A 23386-nucleotide genomic window follows, 5' to 3' on the forward strand; every position below is an offset into this window, starting at 1 on the left:
AGGTTCACTTCCAGAGATTGCTGTAAATTCACTATGATGCTATTTCAAATAATTCATACATATTTATTTGAATAAATATATTAAATACAGAGCACTAGTAATTAAAGCTTTGCATTATAATTTCTAAATTGTGGTTTTAAAGCTTGACTAAAAAAAGATTCCGTTCAGGAAGAAGGTTAATATCAACAGAAAAAATGCATTTTTACAATGTGCTGTCAAAATATTGTTGAGAAAAATATTAAACAAATAGTTAATGTTGTCACATTACAAAGGTTGCAAAGATCTAATTTAATACCCATGTTTCTTTTAAGGCAAAAAACTATATCAAAAGCCTCCCAAAAGTCCAGAAGAAAGATTTTGCATCCGTCTTGAAGTATGCGAATCCTTTGGGTAAGGCTGTTTGTGTGGATGTGTACAGCTTGTTCTTGTGCTTGCACTGGAAGCAGCTGCAGTATCAGTCATGACAGGTGATGTGATGGTTCTTGGGCTGTTCTTTCTCTTGCTTTCCATAATTCATAAGTTTGATTGTAGCAGCTGAGCTTTGCTGAGTTTAAACCCTGCCAGAAATCAGTTGTTTCTTAGAAGCATGAAAAAAATTAGTGTTTTAGGTTTCTGTCTAGCACCTACTTATTGGTTTTAGTTTTCTCAAGAGCCCTGGTAGATTAGGTATATGTAATAAAATTTTCTCTGTACTGTATTTGAACTGTAATTCTGAAAGCCCAATCTGATCTGCAGTTGAAATACAAGAAAATGGAAAGCTGACATTTTACTAATGGAATTAATACGTCCTGAGAAACATCTGGGCATTCCTGAGAAACACTGGCTTGGATTCCATAGATATTAACAGCCAGAAGAGCATACCTAGTGTGCATAATTGTGACATGACCTGAGGCAGCCAGAGCTATGAAATTACTCTCCCTAAGCTTTATAAATTCCCCAAGGACCTAAACACTAACAAAGCCAATTTTATTAGAATAGTAATTAGGATAATTGAATTTTCTCAATTGAAGGAGTTAAAATTTTAGGTTCAGATACAGTACGAATAAATCTGATTGATGAACAGCTCTTAACCTTACTGCATGGTTAACTGATGGGTAGCTACAGCAAGCTACGCTTTCCATTTAGTTTTTACGATGTCTGTTCTTACTATTTCTGTGGCCATCTGGCTGCTTCTGGTCTGGAATAGGAGTTTTAAGAGAATATACAACATGGCAAGCAGGAGTTGAAGCATCCTATCCCACACTTCTGTCTCTACTTCCCTTCAGCCGCTCCAAACCCAAGAACATCCTTTTGGGAAAGAAAAACAGAAAATAAATCATTCATCATACCTGTTTACGCTTGTCCACCTTGACAGTAGCAGTGGACCGAATCCAAAATCCACAGAAGGGGAACATGCAAAATTTTAATGGGTTGTTTTGGCTGAGGTCAAAACCACATAGCAGATAAGGTTAGCTCTGAGATTCTGACCTGTCTCAGTGAACTTCAGAGTGTACTTGGTTTGGATTTGGTGACAGAGCACAGTTCTCATTTGGTGTTCACCTGTTCATTCAGCTGCTGTCAGGCGGTTATGTACCTTAGAACCACAATGAGTGGCAGTGATTAAAGACATCTGGGAAAGCCCCAGGCACAGTGGTCCTGGAGCCAGAAATTGAGAAGTCATTAGCTGAGATGTTTTTTGTATTGCATACAGAAGCAAGGGAGCACCTCTGCATTGCATCAGGCTTTGTACACTTGACAGCTTGCTCACAGTAGTCATGCAAAGAGGCCCCACTGGCTATAGATGGACACCCAATGATTCTGTTCTATTACTCCATGTATTTATTTGAAATACCTCCAAGGGCAGTATTACTGTGTACAAGTGGAATTGGGTGTGTGACTTGAATACACTGTTGGTTTTCTGTGCAATAGCTGTAAACCTCTTGGAGAAGATGCTAGTGCTGGATGCAGAGAAGCGAGTCACGGCAGCTGAGGCTTTGATGCATCCTTATTTTGAACCAGTTCACGATCCTGAGGAAGAAATTGAAGCTGAGAAATACGACGACACATTTGATAACATGGATCTTCCACTGGATGAGTGGAAACGTGAGTTTAATGTTTTGATGTTTTCAAAAATAACCAGTTTGAAAGGCCATGCGGAAATAAAAACGTTTCCCTTTACAAATTAACTCCTGCTTTTGATCAAGCAGAGTAAATAAATAGCATTAATACTACTGATAAACCAGGGTTCTTATCAGCTCTTAGCAATTTCTTGTGGAAGGATATCCAAAGGTTTCTTCTGTGCTTCCTAACAGAGTCTGTTCTCCATTTCCCTAATGTTTCTGTCCTCCCATCTTCTGCAACATAGGAAAGAAACCTCTTGTGTGACTTACCTTTCAGTGGATAGGACAGGTGAAGAGATTGACTGTTGCTCTACAGGACTGCAGTGCCCTTAGAGTCAGATTCTCTGAAGGAGAAAAAACATATCTGTGTCAGCAGAAATTTAAGTCTAAACTTGTTTTCATCTAAGGTGAGAGGTTTGTTGTTTGGCTTTTAAGTGAGGACTTGACTTTTAAATCTAATGTGCTCAGTAGCTGTTGCTGAGGATATTGCCCACTATACTCAAAAGTCAATGCTTGCATCCATTTGAAAGCACCTATACCATTTCAGTACTGGGCTACTTTTTCAAATCTGAAAAAGTGAACAAGTGATCCTTGATTCCCTTACTTTCTCTACTCTTCCTCTCTTTTTGCCTGAAGAGGTCTCTCTCTTCCTGAGCTAGATCAGAGCCCAGCCGTGCTGCAGTTGCACCTTTCTCATTCCTATTTGTGCAGCTCCTTTTCTGATTAGACCACAGCAATGCTATGTCTGTTCTTTTGTTTTGCAGGCATTACATACAGAGAGATACTGAACTTCAAGCCACCACAGACATTGGACTCAAAGGAGACAGCAGTGTAATTGTATGGCTGAGTATTTTCAGAACTCTGAGGACGGCAGAAAAGTTGTAAATGTTCGTGACATTTCAAGCGTATAAAATATTTTGTAAGTAAGCTCTATGTAATCTGTTTCATCTGCACTGTAAGAAAGAGCAATGTCCTTTACTCTACATGTGGAAGTTGGTGCCTTTGGGAGTAGCATTTCAAAAATATCGAGAAACTTATTTCTGCCTACAGCTTCTTCTATCTGCACAAAAGGACTCAGACTGCAATAACCTGGTGCCATCCTCAAAAGAGCAGGACTAATTCTTCAACTCAGAGATCAGAAGAATACAAGTTACCACCCCAGGCAAGCTGAGAACACAGTATGTCTGATGTGCTGTGACTGCCCTCCAAGGCCACTGAACTATCTTGAATGCAAGAAGTATTCATGTGACTTCCTCTGGAATATTTCACTTTGCTGAGATGCCTGGGAAGGCTAATCATCTTTTACCTCAGGGACTGCAGTGGGTAGCAGAGACACAGCCCAAATGAGTGCCTGCATCCTCTGTCCTATGTGAGTGGAAGTGTTGATGTCTTAGATTTTTTTCAAAGTAACCAGCATAGCAGGACAAGATTTCACAAACTTGATAGATGAACAGTCACTGGTTATACAATCACTGTATCGTATTTTTCTCTGAATACATTTTCTTCGTATAGTAGACATGGGATCAAGGATTTCCAGGAAGAATTTCTTCAGATTTCCTAAAATTTTGTAAGCTCTCTAACATCTTAGTATTGATTATCTCAGATGGTCAGCAGTGCTGATTTTAAAAATAAAGCCGCATGTAGGTCACTTTATAGAAAATGAAACGAGGACCAAAATGACACACTGCAGCTCTTCATCGGGAATACCTGCAGCAAGCTGTTCTTTTTCACAGTGTACAAAGCTTTCACCAGGTGAAGAATAATAATTATTCCCTTTTTTTGCCCTTTTGAACTTACATTACCAGGAAAAACCTTCAGACCTTTTGTTGAGAGGTACCTTAGCAGAAGTCAACTTCCTGATGGGATAGATTACTTAGATGCTTCCCGAGTTCCTCTTGCTGTCCTCTTACTGTAAGTCTCTGAGAGGTGGGAAAAAGAGCTGGCAAACCTCTGTGAAGAATTTCTGGGTGAAATTGCTTGTCTTTCTTAAAGGCAGTATTTTCACAATTGACTGTTTGGATGTGGGTTATTCCCAGTGTAGTAGTACACACTGTAGTGTGTTACTACTGAGTGAAATGACTGTGAAAGAAGACATTTGATCTTAGCAGGTAGTAACTGGAACAAAGAAAAAATTACTTTGGAGGTTTTTTGCTATAATATCCAATATAAGCCGTAAGTTTAATAAAGACAGTTATTCTGTTTCTTTCAATGAATGTTTGAATTAAACACGTATAAATACTAGCATTTGTTTAAAAATTGTTTGTGATGAGAGTTGATTTAGCTGAGGTGGACACCTAGAGAGCCTAAATAGTAATAGAAACCTTAAATTCATGTATTTGACAAGTCATTAAAAACTACAGTTTCAGGAATGCATGAAAAAAAAGGCAGAGAATGTAAATGGAATCAAAATATTTTTCCAAGCTACAGGTTCCTCACAGAGGAAGGCATACTTAAGAGTCATACCCCCTTTTGTGCTATGGACTTGCTACTTGGTTTTGGTTAGTTTCTGTGTTGAACAGAAACTTTAACTTTTTACACAAATAGATGTTTTCTCTTAGAATCATATTCTGTGGTCTTCTTAAAAGTCGTGAAAGAAAAGTGCCTATTGAAATTAGTGTTGATAGACCAAGTCAATGGGAAATGAAAAATGTCTCTCACTTGAAAATTCTGCCTCTACATTTTAAATGGATTTCAGCATCCTAAATTCTAGCAAATGCCTAAAGTCTGGAGATAATGCAGATAGCTCAAATGTTAGTCAGACTTGGAGAGAGCATTTTTTAAATTCGAAAACTGCTTTGCATTTTCTTGCTAAAGGCCAACACTTAGTTCCACAAAGTCAAGCCCTAAAATCCTCCATTGGCTGAGCTGAACTTTTCGCTCTTTTAATTTTAACTTAGCACTGGAGAAGCAGCCAGCACACATGAGAAAGACATAAGAAAATACTGTTAGCTTTTCTCGGTAGTGAAGAAATACAGAACTCTTAAAGTAACTGAAGACCTTCATGCATGTTAGCAAAGACAGAAGTACTGCTGTGCCACCAGCAAACAGCAAAGGCAACATCAAGTTGGTCAAGAAGTTTCTGTGAAGAGATTGATTTCTGCAGAAATGGTTTCAAGTGGCAGTAGGTATTATTAAAAGAACTGTAAGGTGAAAGCAGAAATACTTCACAGTGGAAGCAGCTGCTACTCCAAAGGGAGAGACTGCACTTCCTAAGTTTTTATTTGCTGTTCCTACTTGTGCTAAGCAACTCAGGTGTAAGAACCCAATTCCTATTTGCCTTAAAAGAGAAATGTGAATACATTCTGCATGTACATGAAATGTGTTGTGACAAATAAAGGTTGTGAGTTTGTTTTTTTACACAATAATGGTCTTATTTTCCCCAGATGTATTTCCAGATGTATAATCAGTACTGAAAATATTATTTTTTGATAAAGGGATCTGTATGAAACTAGTATTGTAGGTACATTTTATGTAATACTAGCTGCTGATACAGTTTCTTTTGGAAGCTAGTCAGATCACAGATGCTAATCTTTCTCACATTTTCTGAACCTGGAGTTACCACAGAGCTGATCTGACTGTACTGCTGCCACCAAATTATTCTTTAAGAGCTTCTTGGATTTTACCAGACATGTCTGCTTTGTTCTGAAGGACAGGTTCTTAAATGGAGTTGCATTTCTCAGCTTGATTTTAAAAGCTAAAGTCAGACTGATGGTCATCAAGCATATATATATATCTTTGAGTTGGACAGGGAAGTTTGAGTTAACAGAGTTCCAGTAGGATATGTGGGGCGCACACATGCTCCCTGACTATTTTAGAACAAGATTTTCCCTTTCAGTAATAGTTTTTGTTGCATTAAAGACTCACCAAATGTTGAATTTTGATAATGTGTTACTGTGAGCCAGATGTGGTTCACAACTTCCTTTCTTGATGATTTTTTTAAATAGGATGTCACTGAGGTGCATGCTAATGCATCCCACATAATGTGCTCAGAAGATGCACTTTGTTCTTGATTAGGAATTACTGGGCATATGAGCTGGGTGGGATTCTTTGAGTTTCCTACTTTCTGATCTGCTGTTCAAAAGTGAATGCCAGATGCTTCTGGTCTGTTACAGCTAAGGTTCTCAAAGAATGAAGCATCTGTTAGATGCTATCATTCACTGGATCTTGGCATAAAATAGCCATGTATTCTGATGGTCCCTGCAGGGACCACAGAAAATAATAGGGGCTCAAAACACCTGCTGTCTCTGCTGATTAATTCTCCATCTCCTGCATACACTGGTGGCAACTGGTTGTTATAAGCCAAACAATACCAGAAGCAGTTTCATGCAGAGCAGCACTTAAAATCTCCTCCTAAGTCTTCATAAGAATTCAGAAGCCTGAGTTGGAGAAAGATCAAGAGAGGAGGACTTCCATCATAACAGACTCTCTTTGAAACTTTATGGAGTACCACTTAATGAGCAGCTCTTGTGCAGAGATCATTTGCAGCCTGTGGAATAGTAACATCTGAAAACTGCATTTTCACCTAGCAACCACCTGCAGCTCTGAGGCATGAGACTGATGGTAGCTTTTTACCTACCAGGAGCAGCATCCCACAAGGAGGTGAGTGAGGACAAGGAAAGTGTTTTAATGATTCATCATTTTTGTCTGCTGCTGTTTTACTCTGTAGTGGAAGTTCCTTTATGTTTAACCTTGTTACTTTTCTAACCAGGAGTTTCCTAGTCTGTGGTCTGCTTTATGAGTAAGCAATGAGGTGCATTTCCCAGCAAAGTTAGGGTGAGCCAGGCATGCAGCTCTTACACCTTTCATTGAAGTGTTTTGAATATGCTGTTATCTTAAAGAAGCAAAATAGATGGCTGGTCAAACAAATGAAATGCAAGGAAAAGAATTGCTCAAGTCCTGTTTGAGAATGCTTGGTTTTGCCATGCAATGTCCTGGGAGCACATGCTCCTGGGGAGCCAATAAAGTCTTGCTGTGTTGGCATGGTGCCAGCAGCCATGAGGCTCCTGTCAGAGTGATACTTATAATACCAACACCTAATCCACTTCAGTCTGACAGTAATGGGAAATCCACTATTTCTGTAACATTGCTTTATCACAGCTGATAACAGTAAAATTTTACTGCTTGGAAAACTATGGGCATTTAGACCACAGGAGCCTGGGCCACAGCAGCTTTTCTTTAGGCATTTTTAAAATCCCATTTATACATGATAGTTCCTGCTGCCAAGTAGTACCACTTCGGCATGTGCCCAGACATTTCACAGTTCCTATGTAACTCCTTACATTTTTGGTTTTGAGCCAAGTTGACTTTTCTTTTTCATAAAAATGGTAGTGCACGTCTGTAAGGAGAAAAAATACAGACAAGAAATGTAATCAGAAAAACATTCACTCAAGTTTTCTCTAGAGCTGTAGATCCAGCAAAGTGCTGCAGGCATGGTCCATTTACTAACTCTGATATGGCCACAGAGCCATCAATGCCTGGAAAATTGTGCTCAGCCAAACTGATGGGTGCATGTGACTGTCATCTCTTGTCTGTTGTTCTCCTGCCATGGAAGAGTAACAATGCAGCCTTTGTGAGGTAGTTGTTTGGGAAAGCCTGATGGTGAGCTCTGCTGTAAGGGTTATGGGAGCATCTGCAGGAGGTCACGAAGCTTGGGCTGCTGGACTTGGGGCCAGCTCAGAGCCACTAGCCAAGGGTGGCTCCTTCTCCATAGTAACCTTGAGAGGAGGCTCCCAGGCACAGTGGGGGAAAACCCTGATGGGGGGAACTGCTTCCAGGAGGGGCTCTTGCCTTGGACCTGGTTGAGATGCAGTTCCTCACCGCCACCCCCCCCCCCCTGCAGCCATGTCCCTGGGCATGGGTCCCACCAAACCACCTCCACTCACAGGCTGATGTCCCAGTCTGGCCTGTTGCCATCCCCAGGGAGGTGCCCCACACCCAGGGCTGGGGCTGTCCCCGCTTGCCCCCTGCCGTCTGCTTTGATCTAGATATAGTGGTTTACATTAAATTAGGGTCAAGTTGAAAAGATTTGTTGGCAGTGCTCCATAATAAATGGAATGAGTACTTATTTCTGTGCCATTGGCAAAGCTACTCTAGGTTGCTGTGAGTCTCCATTTGAACTGTCATGACAGCATCATTAATGAAATTTTTCATACGTGATACATTTGTGCAAAAGGTAATGATTAGATAGGAAAGAAAATTTGCAAGAGAGTTAAGATTTCATTTAAAGAAGGAAAATATAATGCAGGAAGATTTTCTTGAAGGCATTACTAATATTGTAAATAAACAATCAAACTCATCAGAAGAGTAAAACCACAGCAGTCAGAGTATTGTGAACACTCAGAACCTAAGTCCTGCCTGCTGGCAGAGTGGGAGGGTTAAGTCACCAGGCAGACATAAACTCTAGGTCTCATGTTGCCTTACAGATTTCAAATATGACTCCCCATATGGCTTTCAAGCATTCTGGTAATTCTTTTCATTCAGATTGCTGAATTTTCAGAACAGATGTGGAACTATGGCCATACAAAAATTAGTGAATATTTGGAGACTCAATGAAACAAGTGTGATTCTCTTAATGAACGGCTCACTATAACTATAATTACTTTTTCTACTCAGTATTGCCATTGCAAGTCTTCAAAACAGAACATTAACTATGTTTCCTTAAGTTTCTCAATGGGTTTTATGGCCTCTTATGCTTTATGGCTGCTTAGGGGATTTGATCACCTGGATTTGATATGATTAATGTTATGAACTTGCTGCATGTCTTCCAGCTTTTGAATTGCTTTCCATAACTAGTGTTTGGTATCATTAGAGTAATTCGAGACATAAATTATTTATGTACAGGGAAAATTCCCTTTAAGCTGTAACCTCAAATTTTAGCAGGGGGATAAGCATCACTTCCCATGAGAAAATGCTCAGGAAAGGCTGAAGAGCTGAGCTGAGCAAGCAGAGAGCATCGCTGTGTCCCACACAATGGCTTGCCTTAATGTATCAAATTCATACTAATTGATGCCTCAGGGCTCCCTTAGGGTTAATAAAATCTTCTCTAATATGGTGTTGTGACATCATCTGCTGGTTCATACATCCTTTGTGATCAGCTAGGATTTTTAAATAAGACTAAATCTCTCTCATCCAGAAATGTTAGACCTTAGTAAACATTGGTATGTTCGGGAGAGTAGGGCTGGTTGTGTTACTCTACGACAAATGGTCCTTTTCTCTTGGAAAGGAGAAAAATGCAAACTTGGGAAGTAGGCAGAATTTGAAGCACTAATTGCCCTCATTTTTCTGTGTTTTGTCTATTCAAGAAGTATTCTAACCAAGAAAATCAAACACATCTAATCTTCAAAGAAAAAAGTAGCCAGGTGAATGTCCTCACGTGTGTGGCCATGGACCCAAGCCGGCTTCTCCCACCAGAGTGTTGGGACAGAATTACTCTGTAAAGACTTCAGTAAGCACAGGGACAGAAGTTGTTTGTTCCCCTTAAAGACTGGCATATGCATCTGCAGCATCCCTTGCTGACACCAAGATATTAGGATGAGGTACCCTATGGCAGGGAAAACACCTCCCATACTGAATGGTTTTTCAACATCATGGACCAAAACCAAACATTTTATAGAATGTTGTGAAAGATAATTCACCAAAAAGAGTGAAAGAATGGTCTGCGTCTCTTGTCCACCTTTGTCAGTTTTGCTCACAAAAAGGTCTGCCATAAGACACCGACATCAATAGGATGTATTCTAACACTCAGCATAAGCAAAACAGGCAGAATATTGCCTTCTAGGGTATAGTCATGGATTATGGAAACTGTCTTTGCCTTCCTTAGGTACAGAACCTGTCTGTCAGTAACTGCAGTGCCTCTGTTTCATTTTGCTAGAATGTCAGGGAGAAAAATGCTACTCAGCACTAAGAGAAACACATAGCATTTTCTCTCAAGGTTTCTAAAAGTAGTTTTCTCTCTCACCAAACAATTCAAAGATCTCCTGTCCCAGTACATTTAACATTAATAGTGCTGCAGTAGAGATGTAAATGTAACAAGGCTTATGGGGAGTGGCAATAGTTTTTATCACTTTTATCAGACAGCTGTAAGAGCAAAGGAAAAAAGCTGAGGAAACTGTCAGGTGAACGTGCGCCTTTTATGGTGTGAAACTAGAGCTGCAATCACAAATCCTTTTTCTCTGGATGCTCCAGTCTAATTTCAAAATGCCTTCCCCTCTAAACTATTTGCTCCTCTATGGTTTCCATAATGAAAGGAGCCTCCTGTGGAGACAGTTATCAGTCTTTGATCACTGCAACCAGCATGAAACCCTTAATGCTATTTAAAGAATGAAAATGGATCCTAAGACCCCCAAAAAAATCAGCCTCTCCTGTCTAACTGTAAATTTATTTCTCTGATTGTGCCTCCCTGAGCTTCGTATACTAATTAGAAGTAAACCATCGTTTTAGACATCATTTAGGTAATGTTTGATTTTGAGGTACTTCTAAATGATTGCTCTACATTTTTTCTTATTTACTCAGTTCTTCTTGTTGTGTAGCTATTTAGGATGGATTCACACATTTCACTTCCCGGTAGCTCTACTGGAAGAAAACGGTTGCCCTGGAACAAAGGTAAAGGGCTGTGAAGACCAAGTGACATAACATGTCACAGGCAGTCCTCACAGTCTGCACCCAGATTAGCAAATGGGCCCTGAAGTCTCAGACCCTCTAATCCTGGCCTCTTGGCTCAGGGGCTCTGCCCAGGTATTGAAATCCAAATAGAGTTTAATCATTAGGGTGGAGACTCCTTTATCAGTGAATTTCTCTTCGAGATAGGGTAATAGAAACCAAATGTCTTTGATGTCAACAGGCAAGTGTGCAACGAAAGACATCTGAGAGAAAAAGGAGCCTACCATCTGCCCCAAGACTCAGAAAAAGAGAAGGTATTTTTCCTTCCCTATCTTTTTGTATAGCACATTGCATCTATGCTTTCTCTTTAAAGACGGATATGTGGTTAGTTTGGCTTTTGGTTTCTGGATTTTTAGAAATTGAATTTTCCCCTTTGCAGAGAATTTGAAGCCTTTCATGAATACCAATGGGGCTGTCCCACAAAACAGAAGGGAGGGGATGAAGTGGTTGATTCTGTAACTCTCAAGCTTGCTGTGGGAATGGTTGTGGCAATATGAATCTTCTTTTTAGGAACAATTGCTGAGGTTTTATAGATTTTGCAGGCCCTGCATCAGTGTTAGAGGAAGGCACTATGCATTCACTATTAAAGTGCATATAAAAAGATTTAGTAAGAATACAAGATGCAGAATCCACTTACTTTTAGAAAACTGTTTTAGATGTCTCCTCAGACAGACAAAAAGACTTAGACAGTATTTGCAGAGATACTATCCCTGCATGACAACATAAAGAAAATCATAAAGGTTCAAATCAAAAAGTAGTGTCTGTGATGCCATTATCACATTTGAAATCTAGAGCTGCCCATGATAATCCACCTAATGCCTGGCATGGACCTGCCAGTTGTCTGCCACCGTGCTGTGCTCCTGCTGTCTCTCGAATTCTTCACTCCTCACACAGAGGTGTGATTTGGCTAAATATTTGTAGTTGAAACAGGTTGCACATAAGGCCAGCTGCTTCATTCATTGAACCTTGAAAAATGTTTTAAGTTCCTTGATATATGAGGAATACTGAAAAAAGAATAGATTAGTGGCAGCTACAATAGCAAGTGCATCTTTTGTGAGGATAGGAAGGTGCCTTAAAGGCTTCAAAAGGCTCCCTTTTGTGGTCATCCTTGTCCAAAATGTGTGGGTAAGGTAATATCTAAAATTGGGAGAGTAAAAAAAATATTCACACTGTCAGTGAGTAATCCTTAGCCTCTGAGCACATAGTTCATGGTGCAGAACAGAAAATAACTATTCCCATCACATATTGGTATAGATGTTAGCTAAAAATTATATATCATACCCTATGAATGGACACACTGGTTTGTGAAGCAGTTACTCTTGTAATTTGTAATTGCCACAGTTAAAAATATATTTTCTCAGTGTCTCGAGAAGTTTTTGAATATTGTCTATATACACATTAGAGTTCTGGATGCACCTACTTGTTTTGAATAGGGTTTAGTACACACCTCTGTATTTGAATTTAAAAGTTTGCAAATTTTTTTAGTTAGAAAGCCAAACATAATAAATCTCTTTCCAAAACTATGCTAACATAGAAACCTAAAGCTAGGATTTATCAAGAAAATGTATTTTCATTTTGAAATTTTAAAATTCCATTCTATAGTCTTAAAAATAATATGAATCCTGGTTTGGGCAGAAATTTGTAACAACAACAAAAAAAGGCTGCTAGAATTCTAATGATCAGAAGCCCAAATTCATGTCCAGGGTGTAACTTTGAATATTTCTTGACAAGTCTTTGGTTTCAGCAAGAACATTTGCAACAAGAACATTTGCTTTGTTTATTTAGATTTAAATATATATTCAATGTCTGGAATAAGATTACATTTTACCATCAAGGTGTGTCAGAGAAGGTTTACACTGGATATGAGGAAATATGTCTTCATGAAAAGAGTTACCAAATGTTGGAACAGGCTGCCCAGGGAAATGGTTGAGTACATTCCCTGGGAGTATTCAAAAGACGTGTAGATGTGACATTTAGGGATGTGGTGTAGTGGGACTTTGCAGCGTTAGGTTCATGGCTGGACTTGGTGGTCTTAAAGGTCTTTTCCAACCTAAATGATTTGATGACTCTATGAATAATTTTATGAATCTACATTGTTCAAGAAAAAAAATTATGCAAATGCCAGAGGTAATCTTGCTTAGAGAAGATTTGGCCATAGTATCTAATTCAGGTATTTGAAGCACATCTGTGTATTTGTGAAATGTTACAGAAATTATTTAAATTTTGCTTATTCAACAAAGTATTTAGGCTGAAGTTTGCCTTTTAAACAGGGGCTTCAGGTCTGCTGCTTCCCATGGTGTTAAAGTGAGTCAAGCCTGGCCTGCCATGTGTTGTGATAGCGTCAGATGCCAAGAGCATTTCCTGCGGGTGGCTGGGATACATAGAAGTTAAATTCGAAATACTGCCAAGCGACATGAAAGGGATGAGCTCCAGGCGTGCTGGAGTCAGCAGAGCACTCTCCCGGGGTTTTACTTGTTTAACTGATAGAGCTATCTCTAGTGGCAGCTAGAAGCCAGACACGATTTTCAAGACTTAATGTGTTTTTTTCTTATCTTGATAATCACTAGTCGGCTACAGACCACAGACAAAGAGAGAATCGGAGAGGGGGAATAGACAAGGTGACGATGTTTACTTTCTCAATGGACTACAAATGGTTGGCATGTAATGTTTACTTGTAGCCCAAACAGCTGTTTCCTTGTCTCCCTATGAAGAGTTCGAGTCTACTTGTATTCCCTTATGTTCATAGAAGTTTAGGAACACTTCAGTGAGCTCTGTGTTTAACTTCACTTTTTATTTCATTTGGAGCTGTTTGTGATAGACAATACATAACAGGGGACTCAGCTATGATAGAAATTTGATAGAGGGAAAACCAGCATCAGCCCAGTTGCCAAAAGACTGCAAAAGCTACTTAAGTCTAAAAAAGGAGCTCTTCTGTGTCAGAAATTGTGCCTGAAATACCTGATACTCCATTTGCCAAATACTCTTTCTTTCACAACATTAAATCAGAGCAAAACAAAATTGAAATCCAGTAAAATAGACTCAAGATTAAAAAGAAATATATTAGCCAAAGCAAAGCAATACCAACCAAAGAATAAAAATACCCTAAGACATTTAATTTTTTACCTGGAGGAGAACAGAGAGGAATGGCTATTACTACTGGCTGTTTATGGAGGGTGCTCATCTGGTACATGATCAATAGTGTAAAACACTAAATTCAGACAGACTGTATTTTGCTCCCACCTGAAAGCCATTATTTGGAATTTGCTTACCCCTGGAGCAAAATCAACAACACTGTTCATCCTACATGGTTTTTATGGCTGAAAAACAAAATTCACTTTCTTACCAACAACCGTGCGAGCATTTCTTTCCTATTTTCAGACACCTTGAAAGCAAACAGCTTCACACAGCATTTAACCAATGCAGTGTTCACCATAAGGCCCTGACATGCAGCACACAGGACATGGCCTAAAAGCAATTTTGTGAGTGCCACTAGTCAGTATGGGATTTCAGTTCTTCCTCTAAAATCACTTTACACAAATTGTCCTGCTCTGCATTGACAAAACATTGCTGGGCAGGACCTTCAAAAGCTGAATGGGTCAATGAACACTGATGTCAAAGCTGAGATTTGTATGCCTGCATTAGCTGCTAGCTGGTTAGCAAGTCACCTCATCTTCCTGTGTCTTTTTTTGGCCCTGACTGACTTGGCCTACTTGGAAAATGCTACTTACCCAGTTTTTGTATAGTGTTCAATATCCAAAGCACAAATATTGTGCTTTGAGTGATACTCTTGGGATCTGCATGGGTATTTACATGCCCTCTCCCCACTCTTGTAGCACCTGAACACTTCATATTTGAACATGTTTAACTCCAGCATCCCCCCCATCATTGTTAACCAGGACAGTCTGTGTGTGCAGGAGTACAGTGCAGCAAGGTTAAGGCTTCCAGGAGAAATGTGGCACTGTCAGAAACTAAGTTTGGGTCACCCAAAGCATTGCATTTCTCTTTCACTATTAATACAAACTTTCAGGTAATCAACTGACAGTAAGAAGGGCAGCACTGAGCATGCCAAAGCAATGAGCCTGTAACAATTTCCATTGCAGATTTATAAGCAAATACAGTATTTTTGTCCTTTAAAAAATTGAACCAATGCTAAAGCCATTGTGACAAATAAATTAATGAGGCCTTTTCAAAGGCATTCAAAGGCATCCATGACTCCCTCTGCTGTTTTACAGATACCATATGTGGCCTGATTATTTTTTTCATAAAGAAAAGGAAATGTTATGAAGTAATTCCTGCACTGCAGATGTTAGTCCAGCAAAGCTTTCATCAGAGCAAGGATCACCTCTCCCCTGCCTTCTTGCATGATTACAAGCTTTGATCTTAAGTCTGGGAGCCTTACATCTCTGCAGTTGACTCCAGTTAAAAATTACTCCATCCAAATATTGCAACAAATGTTTAGATTAAAACAAAAAATCCCTATATCTGCAAATTTGCACTCAGCCCCCTGCTTTCTTTGAAGAAAATTTCAATCGTGTTTCTTCCTGGGCTCTGATGGGTGGCTCCTGGTTAATCTCTGTCTGTCTCCCTGGTAACAGTCAAAGGAGAGGACACAGAGGTGGGCAGGGAGCAGCCTCCAGCCACTGTTCCTCTTATCACAGTCCATCAGCAGGTGTCCCTTGCTCATATCCAGGAACAATAAATACAGCCTGTGGCTAAGGGAACCACCACACAGCTTTCTTCAGAAGTCTCAAAGGACAGTAGCTGGACTCCAGATTCTGAGATCTGTAACTGTATGCAGGCACTGCAATTGCCATGCTAGTTTGTTAAATAATTTATTTTTTTTTTTCACTTTAGTCAGTCTTTGTTCAAGCATCCTCTACAGATATATATCACTACAAACAGAAATACCTAGCCACCAGTATTTGTGCAATCTGAATGTTTAGCTAGTGTGGCAACAGGAAAACAGTTTACTGTGTCTCCAAAATCAATCTGTGTGTATATTTGCTTGATGTGTTTTCCCTACCATGAAGTGAGCAGCTGAGTGTTTGCGAAAAAAAGGAGAATCTTTGGCACACAACATGGGTGCCACAGGTTATGCTTCTGCCAACATCTACTGAACTGTAGCACTCCCCAACCAATGGCAATCTACTCTGCATGTTCACTTTTAATAACTGTTCTGCAAGACTCCTGCTAAAAAATAAAATTATAAAGGCTTGCTGTCAAACCAAGTTCAAAGGTAACATCTGCTCATGAAGAACATCAAAATAATTGATTCAGGCAATCAACTATTGAACAGAAGCACTGTCCCTTACTTAAAAGTGACCCAGGAGTGTAGTGAAAGAATGTCAAATCGATAAATTCCTTAATAAAATATGACACTGAAAATAGCACAGGGTAAAGAATTTGACCCACTTGAATCAAGTCACCTCCAGAAAGGAATCAGAAGCTCCCATAAATGATTCTCTTTCCTGACAGAAGATGCCTATCAAAAATTACTGAATTATGGATAATAATCTCATTTCAGAGCCACCCTTGGACCCAATACAGTCATGGGTGTCCAGCAAAGGCATTTAGACACATTTTTTCTCTTAAAACTGGTGACAATTCTTCAGCCCTTGAGTCTACCAAAAGTTAGCTCTCCAAAAACAAAGTATCAAAAGATAGTTGGATGCCTCTAAGAGGCTAAAAGAAACTTTAAAGCACAGCCCTGCAGTGGCTCATAAATTACTTACTCCATGGGAAGCCTGGCAGGAAACTCTGTCTCCCAGATATACATTTATTTCTAAGACAGTTCCTATGGAGACTAAGTCTGCCAGGATAGGTATCAGCTCTTATTAGATGATCTTTGTCTCACACACTCTTGTTATGCTTGCTGCTGTTCTGTCCATCAGTTGTGATGCAGGGGACCTCTCAAATCAGCCCCATTGGCTCACAAGCCAGCACACAAGGTTTTGGGTACAGCCAGAACTCAGCCCAGCACAGGCCTGCCATGGGCTGGTGTAAGGCACCAGGAAGGGGCACAGCAGCCCTCCTCCTGCAGAGCAGCACCAAGGGCACAGCTAGAGACACAGCAACCCCTCATTAGCTGGAGTAGCAAAGTTGAGTCAGGTTTCAGGATGAATCAGGTTTTCTTGTAGGTTGTGAGACAGTCACTGAGAAAAACACAGAGAAAAACATCTAAATAATTGAGAGACCAAACACTTTCTTACTCTATGACCATTTAGAAATCTGCATGTAATACCATGTTCCACATGCAAGAGAAAGGTTTCTTTCACCAGAGATCTTGCCACCTAATTTTAGAGAGCAATCAGATGAGAGAAGTGTTACAGAAGAATATCATTTGAGACAGAGAGGAATTTGATTAATTTCATAAAATTACAAGATGAAGGGCTGTGCAGTTGGCTCAGCCTGGACCTGCCTCTCCTTGGGTTAAGCAACTTCATGAAGTTGTTTCACTGTAAGAGCATCTGTGTGAAAATGTGGCCTGCAGACACACTTGCATAGATTTAGCAAGGATAAGACTTTTACTGAAGGCTCTAACTTCTTAAGAGATACATGGAGCACCTGTCAAAGGGAAGCCATCATCAGGCCTAAGCCAGCCTGGTTAGGTATTCAGTTCCTCTGCTTTGAGATGAGATAATGGATACAGAAGAACCACATTTGCTGGGAAAAAACACCGTTTTGGCAACAAAGCATGAGAGGAAAAAGTGGCCATTGTTTTAAATACATTTTTAGTTCCTGGGACCTTGCAAGCTGCCATTTTTTTCTACTTATTTAAACAGATACTGTAATTTTACTTGTAGCTTAGAGTAAAGAAGGCCGCTAAGGAGGAAGCAGTAGGGGTTTGTTTTTGGTTTCAAAGATGCTAGGATTAGTAACCTAATCTTTAAGTATAAACATGTAAATTACATGTGATGCATTGTCTAAGTATATCTCAGTATAAGCACATAAACTACAGTTTCTGAAGAAATGTATTTCAATCAAGCATCAGTAATACTAGATGATACACTATTATGAACATACTTATTTTAGCTTAATATCCAAGATATATTTTACAGTAGATTGACCTACAAATTATTGATAGCTAAACATTTCTGCTAATAAATAATGTAACCAGATGTGGAAATAAAAAATTAACACCTATAACTAATTGGAAAAAAATATTTTCATCAAATAAAAAAAACTCCACAAAATGCTTTGTTTAGATCTTCAGCTTTTAAAACTCATAATCTGACTTTTCATAATAGGTAAGCTACGCATTATTCAGATCCTCTTCATCTTAACTGGTTCCCAGCTTCTCTATAGCGAAGAGCTGTACACAGTGATAACACCATTTCTATGCTATGAACAGAAAAAGTACACATCTGTTATGATGATACACTTTGATACACTTTATACACTTTGCTTTGATACACTTCAACATAATTATAACTTATTAATAAATAGTTGAAATTATGCATTATTTGAGCATGTTTAAATGTAGATGGCTTCATACAAAATAATAAAAATGTGTAACTGCTTTTTTCCTGAATAAATACTGATAGTCAGAACAGTGCTACAAATTCAATTCTGTATTTTCAGGTGTCTATTAAAATTTATAGAAGTTGGGCCTTTAGCATATTACAGAATAGGAATCCAAATTTCCAGTCAAAATACTTGGTTAATAGCAGACGTCTGTCTCTTTTATAGTGCTTGACAAAATAAAGTGTCTCTTCTACATTGTAAAACAGTGGAAAAGACATGAGCCATTAGCACAAGCACAACATTTTCACTTGATAAGTCAATCTGGGCTGGCTTTTTCTGTCATGTCAGCAGTGTCTGAAAACAAAGGAGACACAGATGCCCCAGGAGACAGCATGTCTGCCCAACCCTCTTTCTGGGGGATCTCTTAATTTGTTTTTGAAAGAACAGAGTGAACCTTCCAGGTGCCAAAATTTAATATGCTACATAGCATGCTGCAGCCACTGACACCATGGGACATGTGAAAGGCTGCTCCAAGTCAGTGTCCTAGGGGAACATACATCTATAAGTTTTCTCCACCTCCCTGGCTGTCACAACAATCCCTTGATTAGGCAATAAGACCTGGTCTTGTCTCGAGTGATTTGATAAGCAGTTGATAACCAGCAGTTCATTAAGCTCTGGGGATATATAAGCCACAAGGTTTTCAGCATGCCTCTGCACTTGAGTGGTTTGACAGCTCCCTGTTCAGCAGCCCAGGAGTCACTGGAAGATGTTATTGACTGCAAAAATCCTTGTTTTTGCCATGAATGGTTTCCTAAGAGTGGCTACAGGCTTGGACATTGGATTATCCACGAAATGCATAGCGATACCCAAGGAGATGGGCATGTGCCACAAGATTGGATACTCTGAAATGAGACTTCCCAACCTGATGGGACACACAAGCATGGCAGAGGTTATCCTAAAATCCACCACCTGGCAGCACCTTGTACACACAGACTGTCACCCTCACGTGAGGACATTCCTGTGCTCCCTGTTTGCACCCATCTGTTTAGATACGTAAGTATCAAGCACAGTACAAAACGCCAGCCTTTATTTGCTAGAACAGGAATTAAATCAAATATATGTCTATCATAATCTAAAGGTGATCTCCCCTTTTTCTGAAGTAATTTTGTTAGCTTTTTTGTTTTCATCAGAAAAAAAAGGAACTCATTCAACTTCTGTTTGCCTTGGGAACATGAATGGTGTTGTCAAAGGATATAATGTTTTATTTTGTTACAGTTGAACTTTAGTCTTATTTGGGGTTGAAGTGCCTACAGGGAATAGAATAAGGCTCATACTGAAGCTTTTCTCAGGCTGTCATAAACAGGATTTTTAAATCATAACTAAATATTGTAAGCTCAGTCCATACACAGACCGCTTTCATAATTTGCAAAGCTGCTGCTTCTGGAATTATATTATTATTGAAGGATGTTAAATGTCAGCAAAGACTATGTACTTTGCACAGGAATCACTGTTGCAATAGTTTCTTTTATCACTGAGCTGACTCTGCCTGGTATTTCCTCCGACAACAGGTTCATCCATCCTTGCAGGAGTATGTGTGCTGCTGTCCGGGACAGCTGTGCCCCCGTGCTCCTCTGCCATGGGCACCCCTGGCCTGCCAGCCTGGACTGCGACCGATTCCCTGGAGACGAGGACATGTGCCTGGCACCTCTTACCAAGGACTATAAATATTTGCACAAAGGTAGCTCGAGGATGGTGGAGGGGAGGGTGGCCAAATGCTGTGTTCCCAGGCATCAAGAAGATCCAGGGGACACTGTTTCCAGGCATTCTGTGATTCTGTAAATGCAGTCAAGTCTACCTTTACTGCTTCACGTGTTTGTGCAGATGGGTGACAGATGCCAGTGCTGGCAGTGCGAGCTGCAGCAGACCTCCTGTGCTGTCAGTCAGCAGTGCAGCAGGCCATGCTGTGATAGTGGAGGAGGCACCACCCTGCACAGCTGTGGGCAGTGTCATACACACTGCAGCACACCGTGTTTGAATTGTTTTGAGGTCTCTTTATAGACTTACCAACGGCCCTTATCACAGATGAATTTATGTATACAAGTTGGTTCTCAGATCAGCTTAGGAAAATTGGGATGATTTTATCTGATTTTTCTTAAAGAAACATGAGCTATCTTGGCATTAATGTTCAAATTTTCAAATGCACTCACATTTGCTTATTTTATGGAAAAGAGTAAGATTAAGTTGCTGCTAGCACACCCAAATTCATATATATTCACAGGCTTGGCACAGCTGAACTCAGTGTGACTGACAGAATCAGCCACCTAACCCCTTACCACCTACTGTAATTGTGTTAAAAATTATACTGTATTTGTTACTTTATTTGTTGCTTAAAATTGATCTTGTCAGTCTGAACAAGGGCTGAATGTGCATGGGAAATGAAATGCCTTTTCATCTCTAGCCTTGTTTTCAGGAAGTGTGTTGACTTTTTACCTATTATTACCAGCCCTGTATTTGTATTTTGTCTGTCATCCCACTGGTTAAACAGTGGGTTCTCAGCTTTGAGAGCAGAAAAATAAAACAAATCATTCCATAAGATAACAATGAGACTTTGTAATTTCTTATCAGTCCTACCAAAGCCTACCTGCCAGACCTGCCCAACAGTGGAGGAATTCTTTACACACAAAAGAGTTCTTGAAGTTTTCTGTGACAGTAACTTTGGTAAGTCCTTGCTAATGTACCTGGTGTTAAAGAGACTAACTCTTCTTCTAAATGCTTTAAAAGTAGGATTACAATTAGTGACAATTTTTGTAGGGATTTCAAAGGATTAAGAGTTTGGCTGCTAACTTAGCTTTAGGTTGATTTTCAGAATAAATTCTTTCTAATCTAAATATAAGGAGAATTTATTGTGCATGAAAGATTTACTGATGATCTAGTTTCCAACCAAATAGCTGGTCTAGTTGGCTACAGCATGCTTTATGTAAAATATTTCTGTCAAAAGCAGCCAAATAAGCAAGTTTGCTTTTTATTAGCAGTTAAATTGAAAGTAAAGCTTTGATGTTATACCAGTATATGGTGTATCTTTACTACTTTTATGAACAAGTTTTTTGTGATACCTAATTTACTCAGAAGGAGACTCAGAAAATCATATCAGTAAAAGGAATTCTTACCTCCTGTTTTCTTATTGGAGTGATGAGTGGAGTTTGCCCTAGAGACTTCTTGGAAAGCCCTTTGATAGCAGTGCAAAGAGTTTCAGTGACTTTAGCAAACATTAGATCAAGAAATGCAGACAAATGTCATGCTAAAAAGTCCAGTGGGGTAGGTAGAGGCCTATAATGAAAAGGGAATGTCTAAAAGAGTGGTATCAGCAAGCTGGTTTTGCCTAGGCATTCTACACATGGACTAGGTGAATTTCAGGCAAATTGCTTGGGCAGTTGCTGGACAGTTTTGTGATACAAGAACAAGACCAACAGCTTACAAGACGTAATTACCCAAAGTCTGACATAACATGGTGATGGTAAAAATAAATTACTCATATTTTTTCCTAGACACCTAATTCAATTGGAAAAAAACCCTTTACTACATAAAATTTATTTTTCAAAAATGTTTTAAACTTCTGCTGGAAAAGGCCTCACCATACTCTGTCAGCATAAATTATGATGACATTTTAAAAGAATTATCCTGTTTTCACTGGTACTGTTTCTTATTGCATTTGAGTAATGGTCTGACTTGCATTTCCTTATGCTTTTTCCTTAGCAGTGAAAGTAAAGCTGTCCAAGAAGAGAACAGCATTTGAGGACCAAGAGTATAACATTGAATGCCAGGTGGAATTCATTACCCAGGGCTCACTCTTGCCCTACGAAACTCAGAGTATGATACAACAGTGGCTGCTAATTAATGAAAAATGTATAGAGAGGATGACTCCAACCCACCGCCCCATGGTGTATCTCCTTGTGGGGAATATTGAGGAGGGCATCATTTTAGTAAAACAGGTTTATCGCTGGCAGAGGAAGGACTCCCAGCTGACTTTGGCCACTCAGAAGTGGAGATACCATAAATGCTTGTAAATATTTATCATATTATTTGTAAAAAGATGATTGTGCTTCTCATGCCAAACCTATCTTGTAAATAGGAATGTATTATAAGTTCAATATAAAGCTTTAATTTCCTTTTAAATTGTATTGTAAGCTGAACTCAAACCCCAGTGTTATCAGGCTTCCTTTTGGTAGTGTTACAGCTACTCTTGTCCAGTTTGAACTTTGACAGCTATGGATAAATGTTTCTTTGAGTTATGATTTTAAAAAATTGTAATATGTGAAAAAAACAGCATAAACCAGTTTCAAATCCAGCATAAACCAGTTTCAAATCCAGCTGACTACTTTTAATGTATTTGTCTATACCACCTACTCTACCATTTTCTCCAGTTACCTAAACTTTCCCTTGTCTAATGCTTCATGAATACTCATTTTCTCCCCTTGGAGTATTTTGAAAAGAGGCCGCCCTCTGCTGGTCGCTTTTGCCGGAATCAGAGTGGAATAAAGAGAAGAATAAATAATTAAACACGGTATGATTGGCCCCAGACGCAAGAAGACTTGGTTACTGGGTGTCATAAATCAGATCCCTGTTACTGAAAAGTCCTTTTTAATTTTTCAGACACATTACAAAAGTTAGTTTATAAAATTTACCCGTTCTCCAAATGGTCTGTAGGGAGCTAATGGAGTCAAAATATTAAAAAAAAATAAAATATCACAGTAGGCGCATGATTACCATCCTCATGGTCAGTGCAATACACTGGCGTGTATAGACTACATGAAGATGGACAGAACTTGACTTAATTTTAGTTTTATAAATGTGTATAATAAATATAAATGTGTAAAACACAGTTACAGGTGGTAATACATAAATTAGAAACAATTTCAATAATACACCGTCAAATATTTTATTTTCTTGAAACAAATACGGGGAAAGTTCATGGGCAGTAGATTTCTAAAATTCGCACCTGTAATGATCTGGGTTTCGGATACATTCCCCAAAAGTGCAGGTTTGTATTAGGTGCCTTTGTATTAGGTCCAGGTTCTTACTTTATTTTTCGTTATGTCGGAGAATGTCACGCAGCCCGGGGCTGTGGGTTGTTTCGCTCTCGGCTCAGTTCCACGCTAAAACCCTTC

At 39.3% G+C, this 23386-nt stretch overlaps 2 protein-coding genes across 8 annotated transcripts in view; both read left to right on the forward strand.

The window, feature by feature from the left end:
* The window catches only part of MAPK12 (mitogen-activated protein kinase 12), a 30198-nt gene extending 24793 nt beyond the window's left edge, over positions 1-5405 (forward strand). For 5 of the 7 annotated variants that reach the window (XM_088054775.1, XM_088054776.1, XM_014248958.2 and 2 more), the window contains 3 exons: positions 312-390; positions 1909-2082; positions 2864-5405. In XM_088054775.1, the coding sequence (XP_087910901.1) occupies positions 312-390; positions 1909-2082; positions 2864-2934 (324 nt within the window). In that variant the 3' untranslated portion in view covers positions 2935-5405. Of the gene's footprint in view, positions 1-311; positions 468-1908; positions 2083-2863 lie in introns of those variants that run through there. The other 2 variants (XR_015772453.1, XM_088054778.1) reach the window with 2 other exon arrangements.
* Positions 5406-18987: 13582 nt separating this feature from the next.
* LOC102113915 (secreted frizzled-related protein 2-like) lies at positions 18988-22285 on the forward strand. Its single transcript, XM_088055832.1, has 4 exons — positions 18988-19274; positions 19790-19962; positions 20847-20939; positions 21975-22285. The coding sequence occupies exons 1-4, from the start codon at positions 18988-18990 to the stop codon at positions 22283-22285; spliced, it is 864 nt and encodes a 287-aa protein (XP_087911958.1).
* The last annotated feature ends 1101 nt before the right edge of the window (positions 22286-23386 follow it).

The sequence above is a fragment of the Pseudopodoces humilis genome, chromosome 5, assembly GCF_049639895.1.
Source record: "Pseudopodoces humilis isolate 2021_Gansu_Grassland_sample_001 chromosome 5, ASM4963989v1, whole genome shotgun sequence".
Classification (NCBI taxonomy): domain Eukaryota; kingdom Metazoa; phylum Chordata; class Aves; order Passeriformes; family Paridae; genus Pseudopodoces; species Pseudopodoces humilis.

Excerpts from the sequence above, each read along its gene's own strand:
- LOC102113915 (XM_088055832.1), top strand. The coding sequence starts at position 18,988 with ATGTTATTGACTGCAAAAATCCTTGTTTTTGCCATGAATGGTTTCCTA. Across the intron at positions 19,275-19,789 it reads GCACCCATCTGTTTAGATAC|GTTCATCCATCCTTGCAGGA; the intron begins GTAAGTATCAAG and ends CTCCGACAACAG. Across the intron at positions 19,963-20,846 it reads TAAATATTTGCACAAAGGTA|TCCTACCAAAGCCTACCTGC; the intron begins GCTCGAGGATGG and ends ATTTCTTATCAG.